The 15036-nt window shown below is 38.6% G+C and overlaps 1 protein-coding gene across 1 annotated transcript in view; it reads left to right on the top strand.

Annotated features, from left to right (window-relative positions):
- Nucleotides 1-2481: 2481 nt before the first annotated feature.
- ADGRG4 (adhesion G protein-coupled receptor G4) overlaps nt 2482-15036 on the top strand; it is a gene marked incomplete at both ends in the record, with an annotated part of 225914 nt that continues 213359 nt past the window's right edge. The window contains one exon of the mRNA XM_080718933.1: nt 2482-2551. Coding sequence (XP_080575059.1) covers nt 2482-2551 — 70 coding nt within the window. The remainder of the gene's footprint in view (nt 2552-15036) is intronic.

The following is a 15036-nucleotide window of genomic DNA, read 5'->3' as shown; positions in this document are numbered from 1 at the left end:
CCTTCCTTGTACTGGGGATTAAATCCAAGGGGCATTCTACTTCTGAGCTACACCTCCAGCTCTTTTTATTTTGAAACAGAGTTGTGCTACATTTCTGAGGGTCTAAATTGCTGAACCTGTCCTTGAATCTGTGATTTTTCTTTCTCAGCCTCCCAAGTACTGGGATTTTAAGTGTGATTTGCTGAGCCCAGGTTCGTCTTCCTCTTTCCTTTTTTCTCTTTCCATTATTTCTTTATTTTTTAACGTTTGAAAGTAATGCATGCTCACTGCAAAATAATACCAGTACAGAATAGTTAGTGGTATAAAGGAAATATATTTAATTCCCATTCTTTTTTCTTGTTCTTTCTGTTTCCCATCCATTCTTCCCTCTTTTTTTCTTTTCTCTTTAGTTTTAGAAATAAGTAACATATGACCATTGTAAACTAATCCAGAAATATAAAATTTTATGGGATATAAAGGAAATGTCCTAAAACTGCCTTCTTTCCTCAGCCCACCTTTTTATGTTGACACAGAAACACATCTTTTTTTTCCTTTTATTAGCTGCATAATATTCTGTTGGCAAATATCTATTGGTTTATTTACTGGATGCCAGGTAAGTTTCTGAAATATATCTTGAAATTATTATAAAAGTATAGCAGAAATGGAGAAAAGATATAAATTGGCTTGTTTGATGCTGAAATTCCATTTTATAGATAGTGATCATATCCATTTCTACAGTATTTTATACTTTGAAAATTGCCTTTGAAATATCATCTTATTTCATCCTCTTCCATAACAGCTCTGGGAAATTGGTAGATTATTATCTACATTTTACAGATAAGGAAACTGAGACTCAGGAAAATTAAGGACAGAAATATGTATGATCTCACAGCTAGTTACTGATTCTCAGTCCAATATTATACATTTAAGCTGCATTTTGATTTGTAAGTTGTAAAATATTTAGATGGCCCCTTGCGTCTGATAGTTTAAAAAATTCATACAAGTCATAGAATAATAATTCTCTTATTATTATAATGAGAATGTCAGTAGAACACTTGGTAAATATGAAGAGCATGATTAATGACTGGTGCTCATAGCAAGATCAAGATTCATTTGAGTTCCTAATTGGCTTCTGGTTTGTTAAATGTAAAGTGAGTGTATTCACTCCAAATTCCACTTAGAAGAAAAAGGAAATGCATTCTGATGTATTATCCTGTGGGAAAAGAAATGCTTCAGTCAGGAGTAAATCATTCAGCACTGTATTTTATTTAAAAATCAGAAAATACTAACCAGCATCTTACTGACAAATTTCTGTAATATGATTGAATAAAATTTTTGGCTTTAATGAAATTTCAGTCAGAGGAATGGGGGGTTTCTCCATATGCTTCCCAAATAAGAAGCTTCGCTTACAATTAATTAAGGAAAAGAAATAGATGAATAGAATGAGATGGTGGCCAGTTTTATTTAAATGGCTCTGCTTTAAAATAGGAATGATCTGAGGAATAACTTTTGTCAATAAGGACTTCCTGCATAGGGATCCTTCAAGCCTGATATTAAATGTAAAGTAAATGTTCACTTTAAATTTCACTTAGAAATAAAAGGAAATGCATTTTGTTGCATAACCCTATAGGAAAAGGAATGCTTAAATCAGTAGCAAATTATTCCAAAGTGTATTTTATTTAAAATCAAAAAATGCTGATCAGCATCTTACTGCCAAATTTCTGCAACCCTAATCATTACACAATGTATGCATGTATCAAAACACCACACTGTAGCCCATAAATATGTATAATTATGTGTCAATTAAGATTAAAAATAAAAACTGAAACCAACTCAAATGTTAAGGATCATTAAAATTGCAAGTAGTCAGATTGAAGTTGTGTGCATTGAGGTTTGAATGCATCATGCTTTGTAATTATGCATTTAATGTCTGTCTTCCCCACTGGGCTAATTATCCCATGAGGACAGGTATCTCTACCTTGTCTTCTCAGCACTGTATTCCCAGTGGATAACAAAGTGTCTATTACATAATAAGATTTTGATAAAAATTTATTTAGAAAATATACAGATTAATGAATCAGTGAAGTTTCATCCAGGGTAAAAAGCTTCCTCCAGTGTCTATCTTAGGGCCAGTGGACATGACTTTAAGCAATAGGGAAAATCCTTATGTGTAATGTAAAGAATTGTAGTCACATACACTTAGAAATTGTTTTTTTTTTCTCTTGGCCAGGCATGGTGGTGAAGACTCTCAACAACTTAGCAAGACCCTGTTTGAAAATATAAAAAAATAAGGTTGCGGTGTACTTCAGAGATATAACGCCCTTGGGTTCAATCCCTAGTAACATATACACACACATACACACACACAAATAAATAAATAAATACTATAGATGTAGCTCAGAAGTAGAATTCCCCTGAGTTTAACCCCCAGTATCACCGTGAAAAAATATTTTCTGATTCTGAAGTGGGCATATTTTGACTTTTTGAACACAGGTTTAGACAATGAAAGGACACATCACATATCGGAGGCTTTATGGGTTGATTCTCCTATTGAGGTTTATCCTTCTCTCAGGTAAGAAAATACATCTTATTATCTTTCCCGATGTTTCATATATAGTAGGTTCTAGAAATATAGTAGGTTCTAGAAATAAACCATATGAAAAGTACTCCCAGTGAAGATTTGCTGGGTTGCCTCTCAACATCTTCCTTTGGGTAAATATGGGTGTAGGAGAAGCTGGGGCTTCAGTAAATGTATGCATTCATTCATTCCTTTGTATGGCTGATGGAGAACTGGTCTCAAGTGGGCAGTAGCTTGGACTTCTGTCTTTGATATTCCATACTGTGACTCTGAGATGCCGTTTGGTGGCTGATGCACTCCTAACAGAAAATTTGGGTTTTCTTTTGGACTGTTTCCTCTCATGAATAATGGCTTAAAGCTCCCTGGAGCATTATAATACCTTCTTTACATCTCCATTGGATGTATATGGCAATAATCATAGAACATAGATGGGAAAACCTGAAAGCTGCTTTCTAATTCATAATGACTCAGACATGTGTCTAGAAGGGTCCAGACCTTACCCATGCTCCCTGAGCAGAGTGGAGGTAGATTTTATGCTTCTATTTTGCAGTGAATAGATAATTAAGACATTTCACTGAAGTAGCTGGTAATTTGGAGGCTTAAGAAGCAGGTTGTCTTGAAAAATGGCAGTCTCATTCCTATTAAGTAAATTCAGTTGGTAACATTGCTCATTTAGCACATCAGTCTTTAGCTAAAAGGTCATAAGAACCAGTAAGTGACAATTTCTGATGAAATTGACCTGGGATTCAATCTGAACAGTGCTCAGATTTCAGCGCCAATGTTCTGGAAAAATACCAAGTTATCATCACCATCAATAGCAAACACCAACTGGCTCCTTGCTGTGTGCGGAGCCTGACAGGAAACCATGATTCTTAAAATAAAGGGTGAAATAGGGCCTACGGGGCATTGTGACAACCTTGTCATCTGGCTCTGCCTACCTGCTAAGTTGTTGATTTAGCTTTTTCCTGCCTGTTTATTGAAAGGTAGGAAACTTTGTTCTATTTTTGTATCTAAAATATCCAACCCAAGCCTTGACACATAGGTTAGACACTCAGTGCATATGTTCTGCTTGAACAAACTAATGAAACCTGAAATTAGAAAACTTTAAATATCAGTACAGTCGTGATTTATATGATACACACCTTTATGAATTTTCCATGAAGGATCATGGGTCCCAGATAGGTGTCTAGGAGTCTAGTGTGGTTCTGGAATACAAAGTAGAAGAGTATGTGGTACTAAAATGTCTGGATGTGTTTTTGGGGAAATGTCATTGGTCAGTGAAAATGATGATAAATGTATGGATTTTAAACCTTCAAAGGTCATTTAAAGGAATCACAAGGTTTCCCAGACTGTTGTAGATTCCAAGTCATGAGTCAAGGCAATGGTTTTTTTTAGGTTATCAAACAATTAAATCTGACTGTCTTTCAATTGGTGTGAAATGCATTACTTTCTTCCTGGAATAAAAGACGACCGTCCTTGAAACAACAGTATAACTAAGGTTCAGTTCCCTTCAGGCTCCCACTAGCTGCCAGCCTCCCAACTGTGAGGGTGATTGTGGGGAAGAGATGAAGGCAAGATCCAGCAGGGACTGACTCAGAAATGCTCTAACTGGATGGAGCCAGAGGGAAGCAAACTGTTTTCATTGAAGAATACCAAGGACCCAGTGGAGCACACCTGTAATTCCAGTACGTGAGAGGCTGAGACAGGAAGATCTCAGGTTTGAGGCCAGCCTTAACAACTTAGTGAGACCCTGTTTCAAAATAAAAATTAAAATAGGGTTGGAGGACTCCGGGCATGGTGGCGCAAGCTTGTAATCCCCGCGCTTGGGAGGCGGAGACAGGAAGATCGCGCAGGTTCGAAGCCAGCCGCACTGGCTTAGGAGACCCTGTTTCCAAAAAAATAAAATAGGTCTGGGAGTGTAGCCCGGAGGTAGAAGGGCTTCCAGGAACCCCAGTACCACACACACACACACACACACACACAAAATAGGGTTGGAGGGTATAGCTTAGTGGTAGAGTAGCCCTGGGTTTAATCCCCAATAGCCTCCAACCCCCACCCCCCCCCAAAAAAAAGAAGAATACCAAGGATCGAGAAAGAGAAACCAAATCAGTCATAAAGTTCAAGGAGTGAGACCAGGGTCAGCAAGAAGGGATAAATACTAGGCTCAGGAGCTGTATAGTTTTAAGATGCAGCACAATGTAAAGGATAAAGTAGGAATGACTGGAAAGGGTTCAGGACTGAGGCTCTCAGAAAGACTTAGGTTTTCAGGTGCTCTGTCTTAGTCAACTTGGGCTGACCGCTGTCACAAGACACTAAGCACCAGGACACTTAAACAATATTTAGTTATATCACAGGTACAGAGACTGTGAAACCCAAGATCAAGGTGTAATCCGATTTGTTTCCTTGTTCCTTGTGAAGGTTCTTTTCCTGACTTTCATATGGCCAACATTTTCCAGTGTTCTCATATGGGAGAGGAAAAGAAAGGGGGAAGGAACTTCTCTTCCTCCTCCTCCTCCTCCTCTTCTTCAGCTGTATTGGGGACTGAACTCAGGGATGTCCTATTCCTGAGCTATGCTCTCAGCCCTATTTTATTTTGAAACAGGGTCTCACGAATTTCTGAGGTTGGCCTCAAACCTGCGATCCAATTTTCCTTTCTCAGCCTCCCTAGTACTGGGATTGCAAGAGTACGCCACCATACCTGGATTTCTTTTCTTCTAAGAGCATGCATCCAATCACATTGTCTCCACCTTCACAGCCTCATCTAAACCTTATTATCTCCTAAAGGTCACACCTTCTAATACCATTGCATGAGAAGTGTCAGCATGTAACTTTGCAGAGGGTGGGGAAAAGAAACATAGAGTACATAGCACACTTTTTTTTTCTGACTGGAGCTGGTTATTGGCTGCGTGATGTTTGCTTGATCCATAAGTAGGTGGGTGTATCAGGGTTAAAGTCATAGGGCAAGAGTAGTTGACCTCAAGTATCCCCTATACCATACACAATCTCTTCCATACCACATGCAAAGTCAAACAAGACAGGCTTTGTTGCATGTAAGTGTGTAATGCACTTTTTGAGCACTCTTGGCTTGTGGAAAAATGGCTGGAATTTTGTGATTCATGACCATGAAGTGCTGTAGGCAGCCTCTATGGTTAGTACATGCTATGGTTTGAGTATAAAATGTCCCCCAGAGAAGCTAATGTGTTAGGAAATACAGCCAAATTTAGAGGCAGGACATGTCTGGAGGAGGTGGGTCACCGGGGGCATGGGTTTGGGGACTGTATGTGACCCTGGGCTCCCCCTCTTACTTGCTCTGTTTACTGATCACCATGAGGTGAGAGTGGCTTTCCCTCTGCCATGTCTTAAAGCCTTGGAACGGATCAACAATGAACTGAAACCTTGGAAATTTTAAAAATCAGGAGCTGATCAATCTTTTGTCTTCTAGTTGTGCATGTCAGATATATTGGTTACAGTGAGGAAAAAGCTGATTTAAACAGTACCTGAGTACTTTTTAAACTAGGAATTTAACCCAGGGGTATTTCACCTCTGAGCCACACTTCCAGTCCTTTTTATTTTACTCTATTTTTAAATTTGGAAACAGGGTATTGCTAAGTTGTTTAGGGTCTTGCTAAATTGCTGAGGCTGGCTTTGTTGAACCTGTGATCCTTCTGTCTCAGTCTCCTATGTTTTGGAATTTTGGGCATGCACCATCATGCATGGCACCTTAGTACTTTTTGATCCTGTTTTGGGCTGGAGTAAATTTTCATGAGAAGTTATTACATATGCAAAGTCAACTTGACAAATAGTTATTTTGATGCAGGAGGTCCCCAGAGCCATGCCAAAAAATCAGTTTTTATGTTGTAGACATCTGCTTGGTCAGTGTCAGTATCTGGTATATATGTAATAAGAGTGAAGAGGAAATAGTTCCTCACCTGAAAGGTTTTTGCATAGCCAAGAAAAAACCCTATTTATCTTTTATTTTTACCTTTTTGGTACTGGAGATTGAACCCAGGGACATTCTACCTCTGAGCTACACCCCAGCCTTTACATTTTTTTTTAATTTTTGAAATAGGGTCTCATTATGTGGCCAAGACTGATCTTAAACCTGTGTTCATCCTGCTCCAGCCTCCTGAGTACTGGGATTACAGGTGTGTACTACCATGTCTGGCTGCACATTTTTTCCAGAAGAACTCATTTGGGCTGGGTGTGGTGGCATGCACCTATACTCCCAGTATTTGGGAGGCAGAAGCAGGAGGATTGCAGGTTTGAGGCCAGCCACAGCAATTTAGTGAAACCCTTAGCAACTTAATGAGACACTTTTAAAATAAAAGACAAAATGGATTGAGAGTGTAGCTCAGATGTAGAATGCCCCTGGATTCAATCTCAGTACTAAACAAACAAAACAGTCGGGTGTGGTGGCGCACGCTTGTAATCCCCGTGCTTGGGAGGCGGAGACAGGAGGATCGCGCAGGTTCGAAGCCAGCTGTGCTGGCTTAAGAGACCCTCCCTGTTTCAAAATAAAAATATAAAATAGGTCTGGGAGTGTAGTCCAGAGGTAGAAGGGCTTCTAGGAACCCCAGTACCACAAAAAAAAACCAAACAAAAACAAACAAATAACTCATTTGATGAGAAAGGAGAAATGGAGAATGAACTTTGAGTATAAATTATTTATGAATGAACTCTACAGCTCACCTGACCAATATGGTAATTACTTGCAACCTGTGAATCTTTCATGTTGAATTAAGATAAAAATTATTTAGTCCTAAGTAACCACAAGCCTCACTTTAAGTACTCAATAGGTACATGTGGCCTGTTGTAAACATATTGGTCAGTGCAGACGAAAAATTCCCATAATTGCAGAAAGGCTAATGCTGTTCTAGAAGGCTGTGGGGACTGGTCTTTTGAGAAAATACTTAAATAATGATTTAATTGTTTGAGAGGCTGAGATAGGAGGATGGTCGGGGTGAGAACAGGCTGGGCAACTTAACAAGTCCCTCATCAACTTAGCGAGATCCTGTTTCAAAGTAAAAAAATATAGACCTGGGAGTGTAGTTCAGAAATACAATGCCCCTGGGTTCAGTCACTAGTACAAAATACCAAGCTTTATTGAAATATAATTTATATAGCATAAAATTATGTATTTAAAGTGCACAGCTTAGTGATTTTAAAATAAGTACAAAATTGTGCAATCATCTCCATTACGTAATTCCAGAACAGTTTTACCACCCCAAAGAGAAACCTTAAATTCTGTATTCATCTCATCCTGGAAGCCTTTGTCAGTGACTAACATTCTTTCTGTCTCTATGATCTACCTCTTCTGGACATTTCATGTACTTAGAATCCTATGGTAAATGGCCTTTTGTTTCTGGCTTCTTTCACTTAGCATAATGTTTTCAAAGTTTGAGCCGGGCGTGGTGGCACATGCTTGTAATCCCCGCACTTGGGAGGCTGAGAGAGGAGGATCACGCAGGTTCGAAGCTAGACTTAGCTATTTAGTGAGGCTCTCAGCAACTTAGTGAGACCCTGTTTCCAAATAAAAAATAAAATAGGTCTGGGAGTATAGCCCAGAGGTAGAAAGCCCCTGGGTTCCACCCCCAGTACCACACACACACACACACACAAAAAAAAAAAAAAACCCCACAAAGTTCATCTGCATGTAGCAAGTACCATATGTTCATTCTATTTTTGTGCTAAACAGTATTCATTTGTATAGCTATGCCTCATGTTATTTCATGAGGCATAAATATTTGAGTTGTTTCTACTTTCTCAATATTATGAATACTACTGCCATGAATGTTTGTTTTGTGAGGGTATATGTTTTCATTTATTTGGGGAATATATTTAGAAAGGTGTATCATTTCATATCCCAACCAGCAAAGTAGGAAAATTGTTGCTGTATGGATTTTAAAAATTATTATTATATCCATCCTATTTGTGTGAGGTGATACTCACTGTCTGTGTGTTTTTTGATACTGGGAATTGAACCAAGAGCCTTGTATATGCTAGGCAAGTGCTCTTCCACTGAGCTACATCCCCAGCCCTCCCACTGTGATTTTGATTTGCATTTCCCTATGACTAATGATGTTGAGTATCTTTTCCTGTACAAGAATAGACTTTTTGTCTCCTAATACTCTGAGCTCTTGCTCTGTAAAATTATACCTTCCAGATTCTGAAGCATATATTTCTTTTTTTTTTTCTTTTTTTTTCAGATGTGTACTTCCTGGAGTTGGCATAGCAATAGTGTTTTTTTAGCCAGCATAGGACATATTAGAAAGGTTATATGATAGCTGATAGCATGTCTTTTGAGTGATGTAATTTAGGTGGGTGACTGACTGTTATACTGTTTTGGGCCAGTAGTTTTTTTAGAAATTTCATTTATTAACAGAGAAAATATTGATGTGGAATCACATAGGCTGAAGAGTAGTCTTGATTTTTTTCTTTCGATTGTTTACTTCTCAGAAAGGGATGAAGTTCTGAGATTCCTGGGCTTGGACTTTTATTTGCTAGGCTCTTTTGAGTTAGTCCTGCAGGCTAAGACATACAGGAGCTGTTAGCATCACAACATAGACACCTTGGTAGGGAAGTGGAGGGTCTAATAATTCTGATGCCAGGTAATAATCTGAAGTCTTTTGTTTTCTGAAAATGGTTTCTCTTTATATCCAGTTACCCAAGCCTAGGAGCCATCTAGCATCCCCCCCCCCACACTCCACATTCAATCCATTGAGTCTAGATCATGATACTGCTAAAATGTATCCCAAATCAGACACATGCATTCTCTTTCTACCATATCTGTTTCTTCAAGTGATACTTTGTACTGGGGATTGAATCCATAGGATTCTACCTTTAAGTTACACACCAGCCCTTTTTATATTTTATTTTGAAACAGGATCTCACTAAGTTGATGAGAGAATTTTTTTTTCAGTACTAAGGATTAAACCCACGGGCATTCTACCTCTGAGCTACATTTTTAGCCCTATTTTGTCCTTTATTTTGAAACAGGCTCTCACTAAGTTTCAGAAGGCCTCACTAAGTAGCCGAGGCTGGCCGCGAACCTGTGATCCTCCTGTCTCAGCCTCCCACATACTGGTATTACAAGCATGCACCACCACACTTGGCTGGGACGAGAGCTTTTGACTAACATGTTGATAAGCTTGCAAAATATTTCCCAAAGATCCCAAGTGATTAAAAAAATCACTTGGACATATTTCCCAAATATTTCCAAGTACTTTTTTTGGCAATACTAGGGATGAAACCCACGGACATTCTACTTCTGAGTTACACCCAGCACTATTTTTTACTCTTTAATTCGAAACAGGGTTTCAATGAGTTGCAAAGGGCCTGACCAAGTAGCTGAGGCTGTCTGCAAACCGTGATCCTCCTGTCTCAGCCTCCCGAATGCTGGGATTACAAGTGTGAGCCATCACATCTGGCTCCAACTGATTTTTTATATGTCAAGTCAGAGCTGGTCATAGTGCTGTACACCTGTAAAAATCCCAGTACTTGAGAGGCTGAGACAGTATGATCACAGGTTTGAGACCAGACTCAGGAACTTAGTGAGGTCCTGTTTAAAAATAAAAGATAATAAAAGGGTTGTGGTATGTCTCTGCATTAGAATGGCCCTGGATTTAATCCCCAGTACCAAAAAACGTGTATCTATATGTCATATTGTTGTACTCTTTTGCTCAGAACTTGGCAATAAGTTCCCATTGCAATTAGAATACAATCCAAACTCTTTAATAGGACCTGAAAAGCACAAGATGGTCTTGTCTCCCACTGGCTCATGTTCCACCACATGACTGCTCTCTCCCTTTGCCCCAAGACACATGAGCTTCCTGTTATTCCCTGAGAATACAAAATGCAGATCACCTAAAGGACTTTGCACATACCCATGTCCAAATCACTATACTTCATGTCTGTGTAACCCTGTCACCTTTTTCATTTTCCTAGGTCTAAGATTAAATGACTCCTCTAGAGAGTCTTTTCTTAACTCTCTTACCTAATGCAGACATTCTATTCCCCGATCCCTGACTTTCCCATTACCTAGCTCATCAGCTTGTTAATTTCCTTTACAGCACTTCTTTATAATTTGTAATTATTTTATTTACTCATTTACTGACTCCTTCTCTCTCCAGAATGCAAGCTGACCAGGCCAGGGACCTCATGTGTCATGTTCACTCTATTAATACACTCAAAACACTTATACATAGTTGGTGCCTATGGCCATCATTGTTTAGTTAATTAATTTTCCAGAAGGCTTCTGGCTTCATGAGTAAGGACATCTGTTTTTTTGGGTTAACACATGGACCTTGAATCCAAGATTTGAAGAGATGTTCATGTTACCTGTGTCATGGTAATTCCTCTGCCTCCTGTTCAAAAGAAAAACCATTGGCAGGCCATATTTTTGTCAGTGGCTGGGTCCTGGAGGAGGGGATGTGTTAGACAGCTCTGTGACTGGTGATGGGTGACATAACTGAGGCTCAGAGTTGGAGGTTTTTATATATGACAAACCTGGTTTATTTAAGGATTAGCCTGATTACTCAAAAGCCCAGTGAGATGTGTGGACAATGAGGGGCAGATAGCAACTCTAATTCTCTGTGTTGTCCATATTATGGCTATGATGATGTGGATAATGGACTTCCCCATTATCAGGCATCTATCTATTATACCTGCTCATATAGTCATGGCTTTGATAGATTGAGATTTGGTCTCCAAAATTTTTCAATGTTCCAGAACATTGATTTTCAAGGATTTGTGATACTAAGTTCCAGAAGACTTCTTTGCTTGGGCAAAGGGTTTATAAGTATCTGATCAACTGAAAATAAGTATCTGATCAACCATCTCCCCTGACCTTTGATAGATGGTGGTGACATTTCCCACTTGGCAGGTATGGAGTACCCTTAGCAGAATGGTCATGCCCAGGGTGGGTAGATTCTCGGAGTCAATGCCTCTAGTGAGCACTTTCCCCCATATCTGTTCTGCCAGGTGGGTGGCTTTGCTTTGAGTCTTTCAGAAAATTATAAATTGAATCATATCTTCCACAAATGTATATGTTCAAGTCTTAACCCTGAAAACCTCAGAAAGTGATCTTATTTGGAAATAGATTCATTGCAAATGTAATTAGTTAAGATGAGATCATTCTGGAATAGAGTGGTCCCCTAATCTAATATGAATCTTTGTAAGAAAAGATACTTTGTAAGTGTCTTTGTAAGAAAAGAAAATTTGGATCTAAAATTGTACACATGGAGAAGACCACATAAAGCTAAAGGCTCATACTGGGGTGATATGCTTGTAGGAGGAATACTAAATGTTGTTAGCATAACCCCAGAAACTAGGAGAGGACATGGGACAGATTTATCCCCATCAGTGCATGAAGAACCAACCTTGCCAACAACTTGACCTTGAATTTCTAGCCTCTAAAGTTGTAAGAAGATAAATGTATATTGTTTAAGCTATCTAGTTTGTGGTACAGTATTATGGCATCCCTGGCAAATTAATAATAAACATACAAATTCTCACTAACTGCTTCTGAAATCTTGAGTCAAGAAGATAAAACATGTCCCCTTATGGAGAAAAAAGTGACCTGCTCATGCTCACAGTGTCTGACCCTGACAGAACACCACCTGCCCCCTCTCCCTAAAGTCATGTAGGACAGTCGAATCTCAGTCCCAACTTCTAAATCACTTTAGAAATTTAAAAAGAAACCTTTCAAAATGTAGAAAAATCACTACAGAATGTGTCTGATGGTTATTGCTGTCTTCAGCTTTAAAATCACTTGGATTGTCTGTCTCTTAGAGCATTACACATTTTACTCACTGATTACATTTTTATTACTGAGGATTAAATCCAGGGACATTCTACCTCTAAGTGTCCCCCAGAAAACCATTTTTAAAAAAATTTTGAAACAAGGTCTCTCTAAGTTGCTGAGGGCTTGGTAAGTTTCTGAAGCTGGCCTGCAACCTGTGATCTTCCTGTCTCAGCCTTCCAAGTACTGGAGTTATAAGTATGTGCTACCATACCTGACTTACTTGCTGATTTCTAATAATAAATGTATTTACTACTTTGGGGGTCTGGTAGGGAAAGGGAACTCTCTGCTTATCTCTTGCCAAAAGTTCTCTCAACAGAGGGTAGGGCACAGGTCTAGGCTTTTCACTTTATACCAGATGCTTCAGCCAGATACCAAGAACTTTGCATAAGGGAAGAGCCCTCCATTGTGCCCACCCATCAGCTTCCAACTCCAGCAGACTAAAAAAGGGTATTATCATTTATACAGCAAACAGCTATGATGGAGCTAATGTGTGCCAATGAAGTTCAACTCTGTGTCCCCACCTCACACCATGTACAAAAATTGGATGAAAGGCCTCAATGTAAGAACTAAATCTATAAATATCTTATTGGACAGAATAAGGGGCAAATGTTCATGGCCTTTGTTTTGGTAATGGATCGTTAGAACTGACACCAAATGTATAATCCACAGAAAACAAAACAGATAAATTGAATTTCATAAAAAATAAAGCCGGATGTGGTGGTGCACACTTGTAATCTCAGCATTTGGGAGGCTGAGACAGGAGGATTGCAGTTCAAGGACAGCCTCAGCTACTTAGTGAGGCCCTTTGCAACTCAGTAAGACTCTGTTTCAAAATAAAGAATAAAAAATAGCCTGGGGCTGTAGCTTGGATGTAAAATACCCCTAGTTTCCATCCCCAGTACTGCAAAAATAAATAAAAATAAATAAATAAATACTGTTGTTCATTACAAGGCATTAAAAGAACAATCTGCAGAATGCAAGAAATATTTTCAGGTCATACGTCTGGTAAGGTTGTATATCCAGAAGACCTAAAGAATGCTTCCAATTCAGTAAGAAAAAGACAAACAACCAAATTAAAAGTGGGCAAAGTAGCTGAGTGTGGTGGCACAATGCCTATAATCCCAGTACTTGGGAGGCTGAGGCAGGAGGATCACAATTTTGCGGCCAGTCCCAGCAACTTGGCAAGGCTCTTAGCAGCTTATTGATATCCTTTTCCCAAACAGAATATAAAATAGGACTGGGGATGCATCTTGGAAGTAGAATGTCCCTGGGCTCAATCTCCAGCAAGACAAGAACAATCTCTAGTACAAAAAAAAAAAGAAAGAAAAAAAAAGAGGCAAGGCCAGCCATGGGGGTAAACACCTATAATCCCAGTACTTGGGAGGGTGACTAAGTCAGGAGGATAGCAGATTGAAGGTCAGTCTCAACAATTTAGTGAGATCCTCAGCAACTTATTAAGAACTTGTTTCAAAATTAAAAAGGGCTGGAATGTCTCTGGATTCAACCTCTAGTACACAAAAAATTAAAAATGGGTAAACAACTTGAAAAGATATTTCTCCAAAGAAGATATACAAATGGCCACAAAATATGAAGATGTACTCAATATTAGTAATTATTAAGGAAATACAAATAAAAACCTTAATTAGATACCATTTCACACACTATGGGGTAGCAATAATAACATAAATGGTGAAAATAGCAAGCGTTGGTGAGGCTGTGGAAAAATTGGAACCCTTATGCACTGCTGGTAGAAGTGTAAAATGGCATAGCCATTTTGGAAAGCACTTTGTCTATTATTCAATAAATTAAATATAGAATTGCTATATGATTGAGTAATTCTGGCCTTAAGTATTTCCAAAAGAAATGAAAACATGTGCTGAGGAAAATGAATGCCATGAAATAAATTGAAATAGAATGAATGACATGAAAACAAATGAAAAATATACCTGTATGGATGGGAGAGGGGAAGAGGGAAATTCTTCAGTGTTCATAATGTACATTAACAAACATATCAAAGTCAATCACTAGGACAAACATGAGAAGGAGGGAGAGGGAGGAAATGGGGCAGGAACTGGGTAAGGGCTAATTGGGTGATGTGTGCATGTATGCCTCCACCATCTTTTATTCCATTAAGATGTATGACTACAGTGAACCAATAAAAAGTTAAAAAATGTTGTTGAAATGAAGTGCTTGGAAAAGTATAGCATCATTGTTCAGAGTAGCTAAAAGTAGAAACCATGCAAATAGCTGTTAACAGATGAATCAATGAATAGACTTTGAATGCCATACAGTGAAATATTATACAGCTATAGATTGGAATGAAGAACTAATACATTATACAGCATCCATGAGCATTATGCTAAATGAAAAACGCCAGACACAAAAGCCCACATATTGTATGCTTCAACTTATATGAAATATCCTTAATAGGCTAAGTCATAGAGAGATAGAAAACAGTTGAATAGTAGCCAGCATCTGCAGGTGAGCAAATAAAAAATGACTGCTTAGTGGTTACAGAGTTTTCTTTTGGAATCATAAAGATTTTCTGGAATATACAATGATGGTGGTTGTACACCACTGTGAATATGTTAAACGCCACCAAATTGTACATTTCAAAATAGTGAACATTATGTTATGTGAATTTTCTCAGTATAAGGAAGATGGTAGTTGGTGCTTC

Source organism: Muscardinus avellanarius (genome assembly GCF_963383645.1).
Source record: "Muscardinus avellanarius genome assembly, chromosome: X".
Classification (NCBI taxonomy): domain Eukaryota; kingdom Metazoa; phylum Chordata; class Mammalia; order Rodentia; family Gliridae; genus Muscardinus; species Muscardinus avellanarius.
The sequence above is the reverse complement of the archived record's forward strand: the minus strand, read 5'-3'. Positions and strand labels throughout refer to the sequence as shown.